At 53.2% G+C, this 22406-nt stretch overlaps 1 protein-coding gene, 6 non-coding genes and 2 pseudogenes across 7 annotated transcripts; 5 read left to right on the top strand and 4 right to left on the bottom strand.

The window, feature by feature from the left end:
* Nucleotides 1–865: 865 nt before the first annotated feature.
* Nucleotides 866–2139, bottom strand: LOC136951429 (uncharacterized; annotated as a pseudogene).
* A 5626-nt stretch (nt 2140–7765) lies between these two features.
* Nucleotides 7766–9051, bottom strand: LOC136951428 (uncharacterized). The gene is given in 2 exon segments (XM_067245804.1): nt 7766–8059; nt 8062–9051. Coding segments are annotated over 2 exon segments (1284 nt in total).
* Nucleotides 9052–11028: 1977 nt separating this feature from the next.
* LOC136952354 (U2 spliceosomal RNA) lies at nt 11029–11206 on the bottom strand (annotated as a pseudogene).
* Nucleotides 11207–15580: 4374 nt separating this feature from the next.
* LOC136952355 (U5 spliceosomal RNA) lies at nt 15581–15698 on the bottom strand. Its single transcript, XR_010877859.1, has one exon. It is a non-coding gene; the product is annotated as a U5 spliceosomal RNA (small nuclear RNA).
* A 518-nt stretch (nt 15699–16216) lies between these two features.
* On the top strand, nt 16217–16289 carry trnar-ucg (transfer RNA arginine (anticodon UCG)). Its single transcript has one exon. It is a non-coding gene; the product is annotated as a tRNA-Arg (tRNA).
* A 314-nt stretch (nt 16290–16603) lies between these two features.
* Nucleotides 16604–16676, top strand: trnar-ucg (transfer RNA arginine (anticodon UCG)). Its single transcript has one exon. It is a non-coding gene; the product is annotated as a tRNA-Arg (tRNA).
* Nucleotides 16677–17483: 807 nt separating this feature from the next.
* Nucleotides 17484–17556, top strand: trnaq-uug (transfer RNA glutamine (anticodon UUG)). Its single transcript has one exon. It is a non-coding gene; the product is annotated as a tRNA-Gln (tRNA).
* Nucleotides 17557–17976: 420 nt separating this feature from the next.
* trnar-ucg (transfer RNA arginine (anticodon UCG)) lies at nt 17977–18049 on the top strand. Its single transcript has one exon. It is a non-coding gene; the product is annotated as a tRNA-Arg (tRNA).
* Nucleotides 18050–18363: 314 nt separating this feature from the next.
* On the top strand, nt 18364–18436 carry trnar-ucg (transfer RNA arginine (anticodon UCG)). Its single transcript has one exon. It is a non-coding gene; the product is annotated as a tRNA-Arg (tRNA).
* The last annotated feature ends 3970 nt before the right edge of the window (nt 18437–22406 follow it).

Below are 22406 nucleotides of genomic sequence, written 5' to 3' on the forward strand. Positions count from 1 at the left end.
AACCCCTTGACCCGGGACTTAACCATTTCCCACCACTCTATCGGGGATGTAAATAGTTCCTTCAGGGTCCTCCACTCCAGGTAGCGCCTGGAGAAGGAGTGGCTAGTGGAGGGGTCCTGGAGTGCCGATGTGTTCATCCTCCAGGGCCCCCTCGTTGGTCTGGCTGGCCCCTCCCATCGCAGGGTCACGGTCAGCATCCTGTGGTCTGAGAAGTGCGTCGCCTGGGTCTTGAAGGAACACACTCCCAGGCCTGGCGAGAGCAAGAACATGTCGATCCTTGAAGAGGCAGAGCCCGAGGATCTCACCCACGTGTGTGTTGGGGGGGAGGTGCCGCCGACGTCCACCAGGGAGAAGTCGTTGATTATGTCCTGTAGTGCTGTGGTGGATCTGTCCTTCCTGGGTTTGCTCCGATCCTCGTCCCTCAGAGCGCAGTTGAAGTTGAAGTCGCCCCCTACCACTACTGGCATGGGGGTCATCAGGAGAGGTCGGAGCTTGGCGTAGAGGGAGACCCTCTCTGCGACGCTGGTGGGGCCGTAGATGTTGATGACCCTGAGCGGGGAACCCCGGACCTCCAGGTCGACGGCCAGGATCCGCCCGCTCTCGACGACTCGATGGCTGGTTTGTCGGAGGAATGGATTGGCCACCAACATCCCGACCCCGTCCGCTCTGGCCGTGTTGGAACCTGACCAGAGAGAGTCTCCCCGAGTCCACTCCCCCTCCAGAAGTGCATCCATCCCTTTGTAGGGAATGGCACACTCCTGGAGGAGGTAGATGTCGGCCGGTTGTGTTGAGAGGTGTCTGAAAACGGTTGCCCTCTTCTCCTGTTGTAACATGCTGCGGGTGTTGAGTGATGTTATTGTGATGGTCATGGTGATTGTGATGGTTTGACGGGTCCGGCGATTCCTGTGGCGATGATTTGGAGGTTCCTGATGGCCTCCTGTGCGTAGTCCGGATGGGGCACCTCCCCCTGGTTGCTCACGGCTTCGTCGTCCCCCCACCGTCTGCCTGGTGGTGGAGGTTCGGCCGGCACGGAGGGTCCTTGGGTGGGCCGGGGCTGGCTGGTCTGATCCTGTGTGGGCTCAGAGACTGCTGTGGGGGGTTGGCGTCTGGACTTGGGGCAAGGGCGGGGACGTGGGGGAAGGGGAGGAGGGGGGCCTGGAGGCTTTGGTGGTGGTTCCGGGGGGGAGGGGGAGTCGGATGTCGAGGTGGAGTCGTCTTCGGAGGTCGCAGTGATGGTTTTACGTTTCCTCTTCAGAACGACTTGGTTCCAGTCTGTGGGCGGCGTGTTGTTGCTGTTCTCGTTGTACAGTGACTGGGAATGTGGGGGTAAGTCGTGGGGGGTGACAATCCCTACCAGGGCCGGCTCCCTTACGGTTACCGACCCGGCAGGGGTGGAGGTGCGTATGGGTAAGTATATCGGGGAAGTCATGTCAGTGGAGTCAGAGTCCTGTAATGTTGGCTGATTTGTCGAGACGGGTGTCGGTTGGAGAGGGATGGGTAAGTCTGTCTGAGGGTCCAGTAGGCCTAATTGTGTCGGTGGGGGGGAGACTGCCCCCGGTGGTAGGATGTCGGTCTTTGGGTCGGGGGTGGGGTTGGTGGGGGAGTCAGGAACCGGGTCGGGATCCGTAATGATGAAAAGGGGGGGTGTGGAGGAGTCTGAAGGGGGGGGGGGTCAGGGGTAGGGGGGGGGGGGAGTCGGTGGAGCTGCCGTAGTGGTGGTAGTGGCCGGTCTCCTGGTTTTGTTGGCGTAGGACTGGGGGCAGTCTCTGTAGAGGTGTCCCTGAAGCCCACACAGGTTGCAGGGGCGTGTGTGGGTGCACGCCGCCGTGGGGTGTTCCCCTCTACAGATGCGGCAGATGATCTTTGTGCAGGCCGCGGCCAGATGTCCAAGGTGGCCGCAGGTCCTGCACAATTTGGGCATACCGTAGTAGTGGACGGTGCCCCTGTGGTTCCCCAGGTTGATGGTACTGGGGATGTGTTGGACACCGCCCACCGCTGATGGATCCAGTGTGAGCTGGACCAGCCATTTCCGTGCCCCGTTCCACACTCCATCCTCGTCCAGGACCCTCCTCGCTCCAGAGTTGACGCGGGCATAGCGGCGCAGCCAAACCTCCACGTCGTACTCCTGCACAGCTTCATTATGGAATTGGATGGTGACTACTTTGTTTTCCCTGTCTGAAAGTGGTTCTGTGTGGAGATGACTGAAGGGCGGGTTATTTTTATTTTGGCGGTACATGGTCCAGAATTGCTCTAACAGTTGTGGTGTTTTGAAACTGACCTCAAAGGTGTTGGGGGTTGAGGGTGGTTTCACCAGGCAGTTGAGGTCGTTCGGCACAAAGCCCATACCTCGTTGGAGTACGGCTCTGCTGAATTCCAGGCGGGTCATTCCGGTTGTCGTGTCTTTCTGTCCTGTCGTTGTTGCGGTGGTTGTGGATCCTGTGGTGGCTCCGTCCCCGGCAGCCTCCTCGGATTTCACTGTCACTCTGACGGCGTTCACCCGTCTCATCGCCCCAGGGTTCATCCTGGCAGCCATGATGATGGTGGTGGTGCGTGTCCCCCGAACCTGCTAGGGTAAGGGGGGAGAAGAGAAACTCAGAGCGGGCTGAGGCCACTCGGTAGCCCGTCCCCAAGGGACGGCACTCTCCTGTGGCTCGCCCGCTCCTAACGTTGGTGTTGGGGCTCCTGGCCCTCCTCCCGTCTGGTCTGGGGTGGAGAGTCTCCCTGTGAAGGGCAGAGGGAGACCTGAGAGCAGGGTAAGGCCACCCGAGTGCTTGGCCCTAGGGGTGCCACTCTCCTGTGGCCTGCCTGCTCTCGGCGAAGGTGGTGGGGCTCTTGCCCGTCTGTCCCTCCTTCCTCCCTCCGGTCTAGTCTGGCGGGAAAGGACGATCCCGATCCCGACTCGTCGAGCGGTCTGGCCAGCCGCAAGGGAGGGGGGGGTATGGGGGTCCGGGAGAGTGCCGAGTACTGGGAATGGAGGGTCGGGCCGGTCTACAACGACCTAGCCTCTCCTCTTGCTCCTCTGCCTCTCGCCTCTCGCCGGGGCCAGCGGGCACCGGAGGCTTCCGGTCCCGTCCTGGGTGTTCCGCAGCTGGACGGGTCCGGGAGTCGGCGGGGGTGCTGGGAAAAGCTGGGGGGGTTCGGGGCCGGTCTACCACGACCTAGCACCCTCCTCCCGCTTTCCTGCCTCCTGCCTCTCACCAGGCCCTGTGGCACCGGAGGGTTCCGGGCCGGTTCGGGGTGTTCCGCAACTGGGGGAGGGGGTGGTTGGGCTGGGGATTTTGGCCGAACCGCGGTCACGCCACGTATTCGGCCTCCGTCTCCAGCCGAGTGGTGAAAAAAGAGGGAAAGTAGTGAGAAAGAGAGGGGGGACCGATACCTGGTTTCCCACCGCACAGTCAACAAAGCAATCGCAAGCCGTGTCCCATACACCGCTCGACCCCGGACTTTCGATTTCTTTGTTCACCCATGCGCCTGAAGTCTTTAGTAAAATTTTACGTATTTATTGGTTTTACCAAAATTAAAAACAAATATTTACAAATACATGTTATAACTTCCACCACATTTCACCCAATGCAAATAATACAAAACATATACAATCACCCAATAACAATTACCTCAAAAACTCATTAATCTTTCACCAGAGTGTGGGCCCTCCCTGCGCCAACCTAAAACCCTCCAAAAAAGCGAGGAAAAACTCCTCAAAAACTCTTTTGAGAAAATTTCGAAGAAACCTCGGGAGGAGCCATTCGAGGGGGTATCCCCTCCTCCAGGGATGGTTGGGGGTGCTGCAGTTCGGGCCCAGTCCAGGTGCGGTGCAGTGTGCCCTGTGGTGTCCGGGTAAGTAGGGTGGGGTGTATGGGTGAAAAAAGGGGGGGCGGAGGGGCCAGTCTTCTGGATGAGATGGGGGGGGGGGGGGGCTGTAGTGTCCTTTTCGGGGGTCCAGGGAGGAGGGTTCCAGGTGCTGCAGCAGATGTGCTGGGGGGGGTGGGGGGGTTGACCGGTCCTTGAAGGGTGGAGGATGTTGCTGCTGGGCTGATGTGGCCAACTGGAACCCTGTGAGGTGATAGGGGGAGATGGTGGAGAGGGGAGGAAGGAAGGGGGTGAGAAAGGGTACTGGGGTGCAGGTGTAATGTTCTGTGTACTTCCCATTGAGCCTGGTGGGTTTCTCCTCTCCGGACCCTCGTACTGGGGGCAGGTGTTGGTGCCCCCGGGTCTTCGGGCTTGGTGCCGGAACGGGTGAAGTGGTGGCTGCCCGGAAGGTGGTGGTGTTGGGGGCGATGAGGGTGTTGAACGGGGAACGCCGTCTGGCCTTCGGGGACGGAGGGCGGAGTGCAGAGCTGGTGTGGCGATGTGGTGGCATGGGGGGCTGAGCTAGATGGACACGTCCTTCCACCTTTCAACCCCCCATGTGTCTCTGGCGGTGTCCGGGTGGTGTTTGAAGTCCAGGATGGCGTAGTCCCTGAGGAGGAGAGTGATTCTCCTCCTCTGGACGGTGAGAGGTTGGTCCTGTTTATGGTAGACCCTGATGTTCCTTGTCTCCCATATCACCTGCTTGACGGCGCTGACGATCCTCCACTGATGTTGTAGGCGGGGGGTCGTGCAGCCTCCCGGAGGACCGAACAGGATGTCGTCTGCCGCCAAGCGAGGCAAGATGATGTTCCTGTAGAGGGAGACAGAGGGAACAAACAGGGCCCAGACCCGCCTGGCCACGGTGCACTTGACAAACAGGTGGTAAATGTTTTCAGTGTCAGTGCAACCGTGGGGGCAGAGCTCGGTACGGGCTATGTGCCGTCTGTACATGAACTCTCTGGTGGGGAGACAGCCGTGAGCAGTTGACCAGTTTAAATCCTTTTGCTTATTGCTGATGCACTTGTGGCTAATGTTTTTCCATACCTGTTGGATGTCCAGGGCCGGCCTGGCCTTGGGTGGTGTGATGTTGTCCTTCCCTCTGATGTGTGCCATGATGTCCTTGTATTTCCAGGAGGCCAGGCCGGCTGCGGGGAGACCCGTCCTGAAGGCAAAGTTCTTCCACTCCTTGTATACTTTCGGGGGGTCCCAGCAGTAGGGCACAGTGTGGTTGATGGTGGTGTTGGTGATACGGAGTGCTCTGAGTATGGGTGTGGCGAAGTACCTCTCAAAGGCTCCTGCCTTCCTGTCCGGTTTATGGATATTTGTGACCAGTTGGGAGAGGCCCTGTGCCCTTATGATGTTGAGGATGTCTGGGACCCCCTTCCCCCCCTTCTCCTCTGCGCTGTACATGATGGTCCTCTTCAAGCGCTCCATGTTGCTCCCCCAGACAAAGGTGAACATCAGCCGCTCGATGGTCTTGCTCGTCACCCTGTCCGGGGGAAACACCCTACCGACATAGAGGAGAATGGGGAGGATTATTGCCTTCAGGATCAGGATCTTACCCGTTATTGTGAGGGACCGCGCACTCCATTGGGCGATCTTCTGCTTGGCTTGACTGATGGTGTTGGCCCAGGTCAGGGTCCCTTTCCCGTTGTTCTGATAGGTGACTCCGAGCAGCTTGATGTTGTCTGTTTTTACAGGGAAAGAGGTGGTCATCGCTTCTTTCCAGTGTTGCGACAGGTACAGTTCGCTCTTACCTCGATTGACCAGGGCGCCAGTGGCTGCACAGTAGTCGTCCACCACCTTCGTTGCCGCGGCGATGGACCGACTATCCGTGCCGACGATGGTGATGTCGTCCATGTACGCCACCACCTGAAGCCTCTCTCCCTGGGCCCCCGGGAGGTGATAACCCTGGATGGTGTGTGTAGCTCTGATTTTACGGAGGAAAGGCTCCAGGTAGATGAGGTACAGCAGGGGTGCTAGGGGGCATCCTTGTCTGACCCCAGACCGGATAGGAAAGGGGTCTGTGAGCTGTTTGTTGACCAGGACTCTGCTCGTGATGTTGTTGTAGCAGAGCCTGGTCCAGTGGATGAGGTGTTGTGGGAAGTTCATCCTCCCTAGCACCTCCTGCAGGAAGCCATGGCTTACCCGGTCGAAGGCCTTCTCTTGGTCGAGGCAGAGGAGCGCGAAGGGGGACCTCCGCTCCTGGGAGTGGAAGATGAGGTCTCTCACCAGGAGCAAGTTGTCGTTGATGGACCTTCCGGGGACGCCGCAGGTCTGGTCCGGGTTGATGACTGTGGGGAGGTGTGTTTGGAAGCGCCACATGAGGGCCTTCGTGAGAATCTTGTAGTCCGAACAGAGGAGGTTGATGGGGCGCCAGTTCCGAAGGTCCTTGAGGTCCCCCTTCTTGGGTATTAGTGTAACTGTACTCTGTCGCATTGATTCTCCTAGCCTCCTTTCCCTGTAGACTGCCCGGAGGACCTGGGCCAGATCGCCCTTGACGAGTTCCCAGAAGGCCTGATAGAATTCCGCCGGGATCCCGTCCGGTCCCGGGGCCTTCCGGGTGTTCATGGAGTGCACGGCCCGGGTGAGCTCCTCCAGGCTCAGCTCTGGTTCCTCGCTCTCGCCCCCCTCTTTGATTTGGTCCAGACCGTCGAGGAAGGTTTCCGCCAGAGCCCCGTCTGCCGGCTTGGTGTCAAACAGCCGGCCGTAGAACTCCTCGGTCACCTCCCTGATGTCGTCGCTGTCCGTGACGGTCTGGCCGCTGGAGTTATAGAGGGACAGGATGCCTTGTTGTTTGGACCGTGCCCTGCGGAAAAAAAAGATCTTGTGCATTTCTCCTCCTCCTCCAGGCCCCGGAGTTTATCCCTGAAGGTCTTCCTCTCCTGTTCTTCCCGATAGAGTGTGGCCAGATGTTCCTTGGTCTCTGACAGCTCCCGGGTCACGTCGAATCCTCTGAGTTGGAGGAGGCTAAGGCGTTGTAGGGCCTCGTTGTGGTGGTGAAAACGGGCCCTTTGTTCCCTAGCCTTCCTCCTTCCCACCCCTCCGAAGAACCCCTTGACCCGGGACTTAACCATTTCCCACCACTCTATCGGGGATGTAAATAGTTCCTTCAGGGTCCTCCACTCCAGGTAGCGCCTGGAGAAGGAGTGGCTAGTGGAGGGGTCCTGGAGTGCCGATGTGTTCATCCTCCAGGGCCCCCTCGTTGGTCTGGCTGGCCCCTCCCATCGCAGGGTCACGGTCAGCATCCTGTGGTCTGAGAAGTGCGTCGCCTGGGTCTTGAAGGAACACACTCCCAGGCCTGGCGAGAGCAAGAACATGTCGATCCTTGAAGAGGCAGAGCCCGAGGATCTCACCCACGTGTGTGTTGGGGGGGAGGTGCCGCCGACGTCCACCAGGGAGAAGTCGTTGATTATGTCCTGTAGTGCTGTGGTGGATCTGTCCTTCCTGGGTTTGCTCCGATCCTCGTCCCTCAGAGCGCAGTTGAAGTTGAAGTCGCCCCCTACCACTACTGGCATGGGGGTCATCAGGAGAGGTCGGAGCTTGGCGTAGAGGGAGACCCTCTCTGCGACGCTGGTGGGGCCGTAGATGTTGATGACCCTGAGCGGGGAACCCCGGACCTCCAGGTCGACGGCCAGGATCCGCCCGCTCTCGACGACTCGATGGCTGGTTTGTCGGAGGAATGGATTGGCCACCAACATCCCGACCCCGTCCGCTCTGGCCGTGTTGGAACCTGACCAGAGAGAGTCTCCCCGAGTCCACTCCCCCTCCAGAAGTGCATCCATCCCTTTGTAGGGAATGGCACACTCCTGGAGGAGGTAGATGTCGGCCGGTTGTGTTGAGAGGTGTCTGAAAACGGTTGCCCTCTTCTCCTGTTGTAACATGCTGCGGGTGTTGAGTGATGTTATTGTGATGGTCATGGTGATTGTGATGGTTTGACGGGTCCGGCGATTCCTGTGGCGATGATTTGGAGGTTCCTGATGGCCTCCTGTGCGTAGTCCGGATGGGGCACCTCCCCCTGGTTGCTCACGGCTTCGTCGTCCCCCCACCGTCTGCCTGGTGGTGGAGGTTCGGCCGGCACGGAGGGTCCTTGGGTGGGCCGGGGCTGGCTGGTCTGATCCTGTGTGGGCTCAGAGACTGCTGTGGGGGGTTGGCGTCTGGACTTGGGGCAAGGGCGGGGACGTGGGGGAAGGGGAGGAGGGGGGGGGGGGGAGGGGGGCCTGGAGGCTTTGGTGGTGGTTCCGGGGGGGAGGGGGAGTCGGATGTCGAGGTGGAGTCGTCTTCGGAGGTCGCAGTGATGGTTTTACGTTTCCTCTTCAGAACGACTTGGTTCCAGTCTGTGGGCGGCGTGTTGTTGCTGTTCTCGTTGTACAGTGACTGGGAATGTGGGGGTAAGTCGTGGGGGGTGACAATCCCTACCAGGGCCGGCTCCCTTACGGTTACCGACCCGGCAGGGGTGGAGGTGCGTATGGGTAAGTATATCGGGGAAGTCATGTCAGTGGAGTCAGAGTCCTGTAATGTTGGCTGATTTGTCGAGACGGGTGTCGGTTGGAGAGGGATGGGTAAGTCTGTCTGAGGGTCCAGTAGGCCTAATTGTGTCGGTGGGGGGGAGACTGCCCCCGGTGGTAGGATGTCGGTCTTTGGGTCGGGGGTGGGGTTGGTGGGGGAGTCAGGAACCGGGTCGGGATCCGTAATGATGAAAAGGGGGGGTGTGGAGGAGTCTGAAGGGGGGGGGGTCAGGGGTAGGGGGGGGGGGAGTCGGTGGAGCTGCCGTAGTGGTGGTAGTGGCCGGTCTCCTGGTTTTGTTGGCGTAGGACTGGGGGCAGTCTCTGTAGAGGTGTCCCTGAAGCCCACACAGGTTGCAGGGGCGTGTGTGGGTGCACGCCGCCGTGGGGTGTTCCCCTCTACAGATGCGGCAGATGATCTTTGTGCAGGCCGCGGCCAGATGTCCAAGGTGGCCGCAGGTCCTGCACAATTTGGGCATACCGTAGTAGTGGACGGTGCCCCTGTGGTTCCCCAGGTTGATGGTACTGGGGATGTGTTGGACACCGCCCACCGCTGATGGATCCAGTGTGAGCTGGACCAGCCATTTCCGTGCCCCGTTCCACACTCCATCCTCGTCCAGGACCCTCCTCGCTCCAGAGTTGACGCGGGCATAGCGGCGCAGCCAAACCTCCACGTCGTACTCCTGCACAGCTTCATTATGGAATTGGATGGTGACTACTTTGTTTTCCCTGTCTGAAAGTGGTTCTGTGTGGAGATGACTGAAGGGCGGGTTATTTTTATTTTGGCGGTACATGGTCCAGAATTGCTCTAACAGTTGTGGTGTTTTGAAACTGACCTCAAAGGTGTTGGGGGTTGAGGGTGGTTTCACCAGGCAGTTGAGGTCGTTCGGCACAAAGCCCATACCTCGTTGGAGTACGGCTCTGCTGAATTCCAGGCGGGTCATTCCGGTTGTCGTGTCTTTCTGTCCTGTCGTTGTTGCGGTGGTTGTGGATCCTGTGGTGGCTCCGTCCCCGGCAGCCTCCTCGGATTTCACTGTCACTCTGACGGCGTTCACCCGTCTCATCGCCCCAGGGTTCATCCTGGCAGCCATGATGATGGTGGTGGTGCGTGTCCCCCGAACCTGCTAGGGTAAGGGGGGAGAAGAGAAACTCAGAGCGGGCTGAGGCCACTCGGTAGCCCGTCCCCAAGGGACGGCACTCTCCTGTGGCTCGCCCGCTCCTAACGTTGGTGTTGGGGCTCCTGGCCCTCCTCCCGTCTGGTCTGGGGTGGAGAGTCTCCCTGTGAAGGGCAGAGGGAGACCTGAGAGCAGGGTAAGGCCACCCGAGTGCTTGGCCCTAGGGGTGCCACTCTCCTGTGGCCTGCCTGCTCTCGGCGAAGGTGGTGGGGCTCTTGCCCGTCTGTCCCTCCTTCCTCCCTCCGGTCTAGTCTGGCGGGAAAGGACGATCCCGATCCCGACTCGTCGAGCGGTCTGGCCAGCCGCAAGGGAGGGGGGGGTATGGGGGTCCGGGAGAGTGCCGAGTACTGGGAATGGAGGGTCGGGCCGGTCTACAACGACCTAGCCTCTCCTCTTGCTCCTCTGCCTCTCGCCTCTCGCCGGGGCCAGCGGGCACCGGAGGCTTCCGGTCCCGTCCTGGGTGTTCCGCAGCTGGACGGGTCCGGGAGTCGGCGGGGGTGCTGGGAAAAGCTGGGGGGGTTCGGGGCCGGTCTACCACGACCTAGCACCCTCCTCCCGCTTTCCTGCCTCCTGCCTCTCACCAGGCCCTGTGGCACCGGAGGGTTCCGGGCCGGTTCGGGGTGTTCCGCAACTGGGGGAGGGGGTGGTTGGGCTGGGGATTTTGGCCGAACCGCGGTCACGCCACGTATTCGGCCTCCGTCTCCAGCCGAGTGGTGAAAAAAGAGGGAAAGTAGTGAGAAAGAGAGGGGGGACCGATACCTGGTTTCCCACCGCACAGTCAACAAAGCAATCGCAAGCCGTGTCCCATACACCGCTCGACCCCGGACTTTCGATTTCTTTGTTCACCCATGCGCCTGAAGGGGAACCAGAGTGTCGATTTGAAACGACCCAAACGGCCTACCCCCAACCCCTCCGTTGGCCCTGACTCACCCGTCCGCGGGGGCGAACCGGGGAGAACCGGGGCGAACAGCATCCTTCTCGGGAAAAAAAAGGCGCGGAAACGCCACGGGCCGCAGAGGGGCTCGGCCCGCCCGCTTGGCTTTTCTTTTCTTACCGCACTTTATCCATTTCATTGATCGCTTAAACTCCATTAAGATCCCTACACGTTTATCGTATGCGCCTTCCAGCCAATCGACTCCGTGTTGGTGTCGACTGACACGGCGATAAAAAACTCATTCCGATTGCGTTCCAGTTTTTCACCTCGGCCCCGCTGAATGTCAGCCAGCTCTCTCTCTCTGTCACTCACTCACTTTTTTTTTTTTTTTATATCTAAAAGGGCGGGAAAACGCCACCGGCCGACAGGGCTCCGCCCACACCCCCTTTTCACCCCGTTTTTTTGTAGGGATCGCTTGTTTCGCTTTGTTGGCCCCCCCCCCCCCTTTTGAGGGTTTTTTGACCCTCACCCCAAAAACCCTAGCCCTAACCTAAACCCCTCTCCCCCAAACCTCAATCATTCAGACGTTCCCTCCCTCCCTAGCTTTTCTCTTTGACACGCTTAGAAAGATTGCACCCTTCCCGGAGATGCTGCAATACCGGGGCGATGCGCGGAGCGGACGGAGCGAGCCCCTGTTCCGACTCCCTGTTGCAAAAATCCGTTTAATATGTTGTCCTCGCATGGAGGACATATCAGATATTAAACTGATAAGAACAGATTTTTCTTTTGAAACTTTTTATTATTACATAACCGTTGACAAATTTCCGTTAAACAAGACACTAAAACATTCTCCTATTTTCTTTGCTTAAAAATTATCATTACTTTTAAAAATGTGCAAAACTGGCAAACAATTGTAGAAAGTAAAAACACCGGTGTATCTTCATTAAAAGCACTGCATCAATTACGGGTTTGGGCAAATTAAGACATTTTTAAAAGGAGAAACATTTTCAAAAGTGTCTTTAAAAACACTGCGCGTGTTTGTCTGTGTGCGCTTTAAAAGCTCTGCTCCTCTCCCGTACAGGAACGAGGCGAGCCCGCCCGGGCAGTCCACTCCCCCTCCGCCAAGCGGGCCCGCAACCCCCCCCCTCAAGGGCCCAGCGGAGATCCTCAACCGTGGCAGCTGTTCCAGCGCAGCCAGGCCGCTGCCGTCCGGACCACTTCGCGCGTGTGGGGGCCCCCTCCGAATGGCGCGTGGGAAGTGCCACCCTCGGGTCTCTGCAACCAGTATCGCCGCTGCCGGGGTGGCCTTCCCTGCCGACCGGTTTCCGGAGGTCCAAAGAGTCTTTTGCATTGCGGTGGGGTGGACCAGAGCTGGCGGAGGGGCTCCGGCCCACCCGGACTTCCCCCGCCGGCAGGCACGGGATTCTAGGGGCCCCGCTTGGAAACACAGGTCCCGGACGGCGCTGCACTTCCAGGGCGGGCCACCTCACAGTCTCCTCTCCGCCCTGAGTCGACCGTGGGCGCCTAGATGTAGTCGACGTGCCCCGGGAGTGCTTGACGGCTCTGGCCGGGAGGATCTCATGGGCCCCCGTCCAGGGGAGGGTCCGGCACCTGCCCAGCAGAGCAGGAAGGGTCCGAGCGGCCTCCCCGCATCCCTGCACGAGAGAGGAAACAGAGCAACTGTGGGTCAAAACGGTAAAAGCAACAAATTCAAGCCTCCTTAAAAAAAAATCTTAAAAGGCCATATACACGGGGAAGACTTAAAAAGCACTGGCGTCCTCAGGTCCTTTTGGGTCCGCTCTTGGATCCTGAGATGGGGGGCCGTCCCGGGCTGTCATCACTTGTTCTCTGGATGGGGCCGTCGCCAGTGCTGGGCAGCGTGTGGCGTCGCAGTCCCCTAAACACAAGGCATAAAACTGATAAAACACAATCATGATAAAATGGGGAGACTTACCTCCTCGCTCTTCATTTCTTTTTTCTTCTTGGTTTGGGGGAGGCCTTTACTCTCCTTCAGGGTGGAGGTGAGTTCCACGTCTAAAAACTCCAGCTGGTTAGGAGAGTTCGAAGGAAATACCCTAGGGGAGGAATCTGACTCCCCAGAGCTCACTTCAGGCCTCCCTGTCACGGCAGGATCGATGTCAGAGGACAGATCTCTGGGCCGCTTCCCTATAAAATTCTGCCCGCACTGGATAAAATCCCCTTCGCTGGTGCTGGTGCTCGAAGAGGAGGTGGAAGTAGTCTCTACCGATCCTTTCCCCCTACTCCCCTCCTCTGCTCCCGTTCCCGGTCCTACTTCCACCTCCTCCGTTTCCTGGCTCAGGGGTGTTAAAACCGATGTTAAAACAGGGTCTAAAACCGGGGCCGCCCCCTCCTTCCCCTGGCCTTCCTTCTCTGCCTCCACCTCCTCCACCACAGGCTCCACAGGCGCCCTGGCCGCCCTGAGCCTGTTTGCAAAGGACTGAGGACAGTCTCTGAACAGGTGGGAGAGCCCGCCACACAAGTTGCAGGCTCTCCCATTCGGGCACTCCGCGAAGACATGCCCGATCTCCTTACACTTCCCACAGACCACCTCTTGGCATGCCTCCGCGAGGTGCCCGTGCTTCCTACACTTTCTGCACAATTTAGGCTGTCCCTGATAGTGTACGAAGCCCCTGTTCTCCCCCAACACAATGATTGAGGGTAACTGCCTCAGTCCCTCGTATCCTGTAGGATCAGGGAGCTGCTTAATGGGCACTCTCCAAGCCCCATTCCAGATGCCATCCTGATCCATCACTCTAGCCGGTGGCCCGGTTACTTTGCAGTACCTGCTCAACCACAAAGAAACATCTTCCGGGTTAACCGTCTCGTTAAACATCCGGACAATAACCACTTTTAAGGTGTTGTCCGTCAGTTTTTCCATATCAAAGGCTCGGGAAATATACTCTCTGCTGTCCTCATACCTTGACCAAAATTCCTTCAGCACTGAAGCAGTGCTGAAACTGACATCAAAGCCCTGCGCGGAGGGCAAGGCCAAGATGCAGTTCAGCTCTGCTGCTGAGAATTTTAACACCTTCTGAAGCAGGTTCCTGGAGAAGTCCAATCTGGACATCTCCAGTTTTACACCATCCACCACCTTGAACAGAAAACGGACAGTGTTGTGCCTCTTCATGCCGGCACGTGCAGCCGACATTTTGAGGCACAACAACACTCAACAAAATGTGACAAAAGGGGGGGTTAGAGTGACACTACAAGGTAACAGGGGGAGGGGGGGGGGGAACACCAGCACAAGGGGTTGGGGACACACAACAACACTGATATGGGAAGGGGGGGGGGGGGGGGGGGGGCACACTAACAATACAATGGAGGTTGACGAACTGGACAAGATCACACAAACACCCCACCAAAATAACCAATTTAACAAAAATGAACTAAAAGGACCGGCTAAAAGAAAACCAGAACTACACTTAAGGGAAAACAAGTAACAACTAGACAAAACTACACCAAACACACACTAAAACAAACACTGACACTGACAAGACACACCTGCCACCAATTAGCTGGCTGGTAGGCCAGGCCAACTGATGGCACGGAAAAACACCGGGGGGGGGGAAAACACTGGGACCACGTTAACACTGACAAGACACACCTGCCACCAGTTGGAAGCTAGTGGCTAGGCTACACTAAACAAGAACAAAAAAAGTCAAACAACACTACACGTTTTAACACAAAAAGGACAACTACAAACAAACAAGGTACAAAGACAAGGGGAGACAAAAACAAAAGATAAGGCTAAACACTGAAAAAATACACCAAACAAAGGACACAAGCCCACGGGGGCGGCGGAAAGATACTCGCCTTGGAGGCACTCACCTGGCCCAGCACTGGGCTAGGCCAGTGGAAGATGGAAATTTCCGGTGAGTGTCTCCTCCTCCAGCACTGACAAGTAATTAAGGACAATCAAAATGATAAGGACAAGAAGGCAAATCAAAACAATAACTCCCTCCGGCCGGTCGATCGCTCACGGGCTAATTAGCTAGATCTCGATTAGCATCGATAGGGTTCGTTTTTTTTTTTTTTTTTTTTTTTTTTTTTTTTTTTTTTAAGAAAAAGAAGTATTTATCAATTCATTAAAAACGTTCAAATAAAAGACAATCAACAAGACGTCCGTTACAAATACAGAATCCCCACAAGGGGGTACAGGACAAAAACCGCCGAGGCGGCGCACATATCAATTACCCCCTAGGGGGTTACAAGTGGAAGTCCAAGTTTGACGGGGTCCATCCAGGCTTTCGCCCCGATGGCTCCGTCTCCCTCTCCTCCCGTCGTCCTCGCCAGTGGAGTCGAGCGACTGGCCCTCTGCCCTCAATCGCGACGGCCCCTGGGAAGGCACCATCCCTTCGCCACTTCTCCCAGGCTGCCCTTCGGCGAGGATTTCCTGGTCCTCTTGCGAGGATTCAGATCCTCAGGTCGTCCGGCCCTCCGTCCATCCAACCGTCAGTCCCTCTAGCAGCCTGGCCTGCTTCTCGGGTTGACCAGCAACGTTGGGCGCCGAAGCGCCCAACGCTCTGAAAATGGGGACGAGTCCCCGTCTGGCGTCGGGGCCGAAACCCCCAGGCAGACGACCGCTCCGACCCGCCCCCGTCACCGGATCCCTATAAGGCGATCCGGTATCGACGGGGGCGGGCCAATATCTGCTCGATATGAGCAGATACTCACTTGATCTTAGCCAAAAGGCCGAGAAGCGATGACCGCGTTATCGGACGCCCCCGGCGCGCGGACCCTCCGTGCACCACCTGGGCCGCTCGGTCACCACACCAAGAACGGCCGAAACCACGGAAGCGGAAAGCCGAGGCCAAAAGCGGCAGAACAAGCAGGGACGGAAGCGGAAAGCCGAGGCCAAAAGCCGCAGGACAAGCAGGGACGGAAGCGGAAAGCCGAGGCCAAAAGCCGCAGGACAAGCAGGGACGGAAGCAGAAAGCCGAGGCCAAAAGCCGCAGGACAAGCAGGGACGGAAGCGGAAAGCCGAGGCCAAAAGCCGCAGGACAAGCAGGGACGGAAGCGGAAAGCCAAGGAAAAGGCAACAGAATTGAAACAGCTACAGAAGAAGCAAAGACAAAACCTGCCTTACCCGCAGGCACGCAGGCATCTAACCCCAAAGCCAACCTCACCCTGCTTTTGTCACACGTCCATCAGGCTCTGCCCTCCCTCGGGCAAAGCCTCCCAAAAATACCACGTTCCACTCGTCGGCGCTCCCCTCCACGGAAGTCTTTAGTAAAAGGCGAAAGGCTTGTGCGTGCTGAAGGGGAACCAGAGTGTCGATTTGAAACGACCCAAACGGCCTACCCCCAAGCCCTCCGTTGGCCCTGACTCACCCGTCCAAGGGGGCGAACCGTGGCGAACCGGGGAGAACCGCATCCTTCTCGGGAAAAAACAGGATTGCTGTTGAAGAGCTTTAAAAGCCATAAGTTGGTCTCGTTTATGGAAAAAAGCCATCTCAAAGTGTTGATCTGAACTTGATGAATCGCGTCTTCAGACGAGCTGTCGAAGATGCTTGATTGGAAAAGTTGTTCCCATGTTGTTGGAAACAGTCTGTCTCAAAGTGTGTGTGGTTAAATTAGCAAGAAGTGAATACATGTTGTTACGGATAAGGCGTCTGACTTATGGTGAGAAGATTGAGAGTCGCTGCCTCGTTGTCCACAGAATTGTGTTCCTTTCTCTGAACTGGGTACGTCTTGATTCCTCTCAAGCTGTTGAAGATGCCTAATTAAGGAATGGTGTTCTTGTAATTGTAAACAAGCTATCTCAAAATGTTTGTGGTTAATTTTTAAGCAAGAGACCACGTGGCCTAATGGATAAGGCGTCTGACTTCGGATCAGAAGATTAAGGGTTCGAGTCCCTTCGTGGTTGTCATCAGCATGATGGATCTTGATTGCTGTTGAAGAGCTTTAAAAGCCAGAAGTTGGTCTCGTTTTTGGAAAAAAGCCATCTCAAAGTGTTGATCTGAACTTGATGGATCGCGACTCCAGGCGAGCTGTCGAAGATGCTTGATGGAAAAAGTTGTTCCCATGTTGTAGGAAACAGTCTGTCTCAAAGTGTGTGTGGTTAAATTAGCAAGAAGTGAATACATGTCTTTACGGAAAAGGCATCTGACTTAAGGAATAGTGTTCTCGTAATTGGAAACAAGCTATCTCAAAATGTTTATGGTTAGTTCTGAAGCAAGAGACCACGTGGCCTAATGGATAAGGCGTCTGACTTCGGATCAGAAGATTAAGGGTTCGAGTCCCTTCGTGGTTGTCATCAGCATGATGGATCTTGATTGCTGTTGAAGAGCTTTAAAAGCCATAAGTCGGTCTCGTTTATGGAAAAAAGCCATCTCAAAGTGTTGATCTGAACTTGATGAATCGCGTCTTCAGTCGAGCTGTCGAAGATGCTTGATTGGAAAAGTTGTTCCCATGTTGTTGGAAACAGTCTGTCTCAAAGTGTGTGTGGTTAAATTAGCAAGAAGTGAATACATGTTGTTACGGATAAGGCGTCTGACTTATGGTGAGAAGATTGAGAGTCGCTGCTTCGTTGTCCACAGAATTGTGTTCCTTTCTCTGAACTGGGTCCGTCTTGATTCCTCTCAAGCTGTTGAAGATGCCTAATTAAGGAATGGTGTTCTTGTAATTGGAAACAAGCTATTTTAAAATGTTTGTGGTTACTTCTGAAGCAAGAGACCACGTGGCCTAATGGATAAGGCGTCTGACTTCAAATCAGAAGGTTTAGGGTTCAAGTCCCTTTGTGGCTGTCATCAGCATGATGGATCTTCATTGCTGTTGAAGAGCTTTAAAAGCCGTAAGTTGTTCTCGTTTTTGGAATCAAGCCATCTCAAAGTGTTGATCTGAACTTGATGGATCGCGACTCCAGTCGAGCTGTCGAAGATGCTTGATGGATAAAGTTGTTCCCATGTTGTAGGAAACAGTCTGTCTCAAAGTGTGTGTGGTTAAATTAGCAAGAAGTGAATACATGTCGTTACGGAAAAGGCATCTGACTTAAGGAATAGTGTTCTCGTAATTGGAAACAAGCTATCTCAAAATGTTTATGGTTAGTTCTGAAGCAAGAGACCACGTGGCCTAATGGATAAGGCGTCTGACTTTGGATCAGAAGATTAAGGGTTCGAGTCCCTTCGTGGTTGTCATCAGCATGATGGATCTTGATTGCTGTTGAAGAGCTTTAAAAGCCATAAGTTGTTCTCTTTTTTGGAAACAAGCCATCTCAAAGTGTTGATCTGAACTTGATGGATCGCGACTCCAGTCGAGCTGTCGAAGATGCTTGATGGAAAAAGTTGTTCACATGTTGTAGGAAACAGTCTGTCTCAAAGTGTGTGTGGTTAAATTAGCAAGAAGTGAATACATGTCGTTACGGAAAAGGCGTCTGATTTATGGTGAGAAGATTGAGAGTTGCTTCCTCGTTGTCCACAGAATTGTGTTCCTTTCTCTGAACTGGGTCCGTCTTGATTCCTCTCAAGCTGTTGAAGATGCCTAATTAAGGAATGGTGTTCTTGTAATTGGAAACAAGCTATTTTAAAATGTTTGTGGTTACTTCTGAAGCAAGAGACCACGTGGCCTAATGGATAAGGCGTCTGACTTCGGATCAGAAGATTAAGGGTTCGAGTCCCTTCGTGGTTGTCATCAGCATGATGGTTCTTGATTGCTGTTGAACAGCTTTAAAAGCCGTAAGTTGTTCTAGTTTTTGAAAACAAGCCATCTCAAAGTGTTGATCTGAACTTGATGGATCGCGACTCCAGTCGAGCTGTCGAAGATGCTTGATGGAAAAAGTTGTTCCCATGTTGTAGGAAACAGTCTGTCTCAAAGTGTGTGTGGTTAAATTAGCAAGAAGTGAATACATGTCGTTACGGAAAAGGCATCTGACTTAAGGAATAGTGTTCTCGTAATTGGAAACAAGCTATCTCAAAATGTTTATGGTTAGTTCTGAAGCAAGAGACCACGTGGCCTAATGGATAAGGCGTCTGACTTCGGATCAGAAGATTAAGGGTTCGAGTCCCTTCGTGGTTGTCATCAGCATGATGGATCTTGATTGCTGTTGAAGAGCTTTAAAAGCCATAAGTTGTTCTCTTTTTTGGAAACAAGCCATCTCAAAGTGTTGATCTGAACTTGATGGATCGCGACTCCAGTCGAGCTGTCGAAGATGCTTGATGGAAAAAGTTGTTCACATGTTGTAGGAAACAGTCTGTCTCAAAGTGTGTGTGGTTAAATTAGCAAGAAGTGAATACATGTCGTTACGGATAAGGCGTCTGATTTATGGTGAGAAGATTGAGAGTCGCTTCCTCGTTGTCCACAGAATTGTGTTCCTTTCTCTGAACTGGGTCCGTCTTGATTCCTCTCAAGCTGTTGAAGATGCCTAATTAAAGAATGGTGTTCTTGTAATTGGAAACAAGCTATTTTAAAATGTTTGTGGTTACTTCTGAAGCAAGAGACCACGTGGCCTAATGGATAAGGCGTCTGACTTCGGATCAGAAGATTAAGGGTTCGAGTCCCTTTGTGGTTGTCATCAGCATGATGGTTCTTGATTGCTGTTGAACAGCTTTAAAAGCCGTAAGTTGTTCTAGTTTTTGAAAACAAGCCATCTCAAAGTGTTGATCTGAACTTGATGGATCGCGACTCCAGTCGAGCTGTCGAAGATGCTTGATGGAAAAAGTTGTTCCCATGTTGTAGGAAACAGTCTGTCTCAAAGTGTGTGTGGTTAAATTAGCAAGAAGTGAATACATGTCGTTACGGAAAAGGCATCTGACTTAAGGAATAGTGTTCTCGTAATTGGAAACAAGCTATTTCAAAATGTTTATGGTTAGTTCTGAAGCAAGAGACCACGTGGCCTAATGGATAAGGCGTCTGACTTCGGATCAGAAGATTAAGAGTTCGAGTCCCTTCGTGATTGTCATCAGCATGATGGTTCTTGATTGCTGTTGAACAGCTTTAAAAGCCGTAAGTTGTTCTCGTTTTTGAAAACAAGCCATCTCAAAGTGTTGATCTGAACTTGATGGATCGCGACTCCAGTCGAGCTGTCGAAGATGCTTGATGGAAAAAGTTGTTCCCATGTTGTAGGAAACAGTCTGTCTCAAAGTGTGTGTGGTTAAATTAGCAAGAAGTGAATACATGTCATTACGGAAAAGGCATCTGACTTAAGGAATAGTGTTCTCGTAATTGGAAACAAGCTATCTCAAAATGTTTATGGTTAGTTCTGAAGCAAGAGACCAAGTGGCCTAATGCATAAGGCGTCTGACTTCGGATCAGAAGATTAAGGGTTCGAGTCCCTTCGTGATTGTCATCAGCATGATGGATCTTAATTGCTGTTGAAGAGCTTTAAAAGCCATAAGTTGGTCTCGTTTATGGAAAAAAGCCATCTCAAAGTGTTGATCTGAACTTGATGAATCGCGTCTTCAGTTGAGCTGTCGAAGATGCTTGATTGGAAAAGTTGTTCCCATGTTGTTGGAAACAGTCTGTCTCAAAGTGTGTGTGGTTAAATTAGCAAGAAGTGAATACATGTTGTTACGGATAAGGAGTCTGACTTATGGTGAGAAGATTGAGAGTCGCTGCCTCGTTGTCCACAGAATTGTGTTCCTTTCTCTGAACTGGGTCCGTCTTGATTCTTCTCAAGCTGTTGAAGATGCCTAATTAAGGAATGGTGTTCTTGTAATTGGAAACAAGCTATTTAAAAATGTTTGTGGTTAATTTTTAAGCAAGAGACCACGTGGCCTAATGGATAAGGCGTCTGACTTCGGATCAGAAGATTAAGGGTTCGAGTCCCTTTGTGGTTGTCATCAGCATGATGGATCTTGATTGCTGTTGAACAGCTTTAAAAGCCGTAAGTTGTTCTCGTTTTTGATAACAAGCCATCTCAAAGTGTTGATCTGAACTTGATGGATCGCGACTCCAGTCGAGCTGTCGAAGATGCTTGATGGAAAAAGTTGTTCCCATGTTGTAGGAAACAGTCTGTCTCAAAGTGTGTGTGGTTAAATGAGCAAGAAGTGAATACACGTCGTTACTGATAAGGCGTCTGGCTTATGGTGAGAAGATTGAGAGTCGCTTCCTCGTTGTCCACAGAATTGTGTTCCTTTCTCTGAACTAGATCCATCTTGACTCCTCTCAAGCTGTTGAAGATGCCTAATTAAGAAATGGTGTTTTTGTAACTGGAAACAAGCTATCTCAAAATGTTTGTGGTTAATTCTTAAGCAAGAGACCACGTGGCCTAATGGATAAGGCGTCTGACTTCAAATCAGAAGATTTAGGGTTCAAGTCCCTTTGTGGCTGTCATCAGCATGATGGATCTTCATTGCTGTTGAAGAGCTTTAAAAGCCGTAAGTTGTTCTCGTTTTTGGAATCAAGCCATCTCAAAGTGTTGATCTGAACTTGATGGATCGCGACTCCAGTCGAGCTGTCGAAGATGCTTGATGGATAAAGTTGTTCCCATGTTGTAGGAAACAGTCTGTCTCAAAGTGTGTGTGGTTAAATTAGCAAGAAGTGAATACATGTCGATACGGAAAAGGCATCTGACTTAAGGAATAGTGTTCTCGTAATTGGAAACAAGCTATCTCAAAATGTTTATGGTTAGTTCTGAAGCAAGAGACCACGTGGCCTAATGGATAAGGCGTCTGACTTCGGATCAGAAGATTAAGGGTTCGAGTCCCTTCGTGATTGTCATCAGCATGATGGTTCTTGATTGCTGTTGAACAGCTTTAAAAGCCGTAAGTTGTTCTCGTTTTTGAAAACAAGCCATCTCAAAGTGTTGATCTGAACTTGATGGATCGCGACTCCAGTCGAGCTGTCGAAGATGCTTGATGGAAAAAGTTGTTCCCATGTTGTAGGAAACAGTCTGTCTCAAAGTGTGTGTGGTTAAATTAGCAAGAAGTGAATACATGTCGTTACGGAAAAGGCATCTGACTTAAGGAATAGTGTTCTCGTAATTGGAAACAAGCTATCTCAAAATGTTTATGGTTAGTTCTGAAGCAAGAGACCAAGTGGCCTAATGGATAAGGCGTCTGACTTCGGATCAGAAGATTAAGGGTTCGAGTCCCTTCGTGATTGTCATCAGCATGATGGATCTTAATTGCTGTTGAAGAGCTTTAAAAGCCATGTTGGTCTCGTTTATGGAAAAAAGCCATCTCAAAGTGTTGATCTGAACTTGATGAATCGCGTCTTCAGTTGAGCTGTCGAAGATGCTTGATTGGAAAAGTTGTTCCCATGTTGTTGGAAACAGTCTGTCTCAAAGTGTGTGTGGTTAAATTAGCAAGAAGTGAATACATGTTGTTACGGATAAGGCGTCTGACTTATGGTGAGAAGATTGAGAGTCGCTGCCTCGTTGTCCACAGAATTGTGTTCCTTTCTCTGAACTGGGTCCGTCTTGATTCTTCTCAAGCTGTTGAAGATGCCTAATTAAGGAATGGTGTTCTTGTAATTGGAAACAAGCTATTTAAAAATGTTTGTGGTTAATTTTTAAGCAAGAGACCAAGTGGCCTAATGGATAAGGCGTCTGACTTCGGATCAGAAGATTAAGGGTTCGAGTCCCTTTGTGGTTGTCATCAGCATGATGGATCTTGATTGCTGTTGAACAGCTTTAAAAGCCGTAAGTTGTTCTCGTTTTTGAAAACAAGCCATCTCAAAGTGTTGATCTGAACTTGATGGATCGCGACTCCAGTCGAGCTGTCGAAGATGCTTGATGGAAAAAGTTGTTCCCATGTTGTAGGAAACAGTCTGTCTCAAAGTGTGTGTGGTTAAATGAGCAAGAAGTGAATACACGTCGTTACTGATAAGGCGTCTGGCTTATGGTGAGAAGATTGAGAGTCGCTTCCTCGTTGTCCACAGAATTGTGTTCCTTTCTCTGAACTAGATCCATCTTGACTCCTCTCAAGCTGTTGAAGATGCCTAATTAAGAAATGGTGTTTTTGTAACTGGAAACAAGCTATCTCAAAATGTTTGTGGTTAATTCTTAAGCAAGAGACCACGTGGCCTAATGGATAAGGCGTCTGAC

This window comes from Osmerus mordax, chromosome 11, assembly GCF_038355195.1.
Source record: "Osmerus mordax isolate fOsmMor3 chromosome 11, fOsmMor3.pri, whole genome shotgun sequence".
Lineage (NCBI taxonomy): Eukaryota > Metazoa > Chordata > Actinopteri > Osmeriformes > Osmeridae > Osmerus > Osmerus mordax.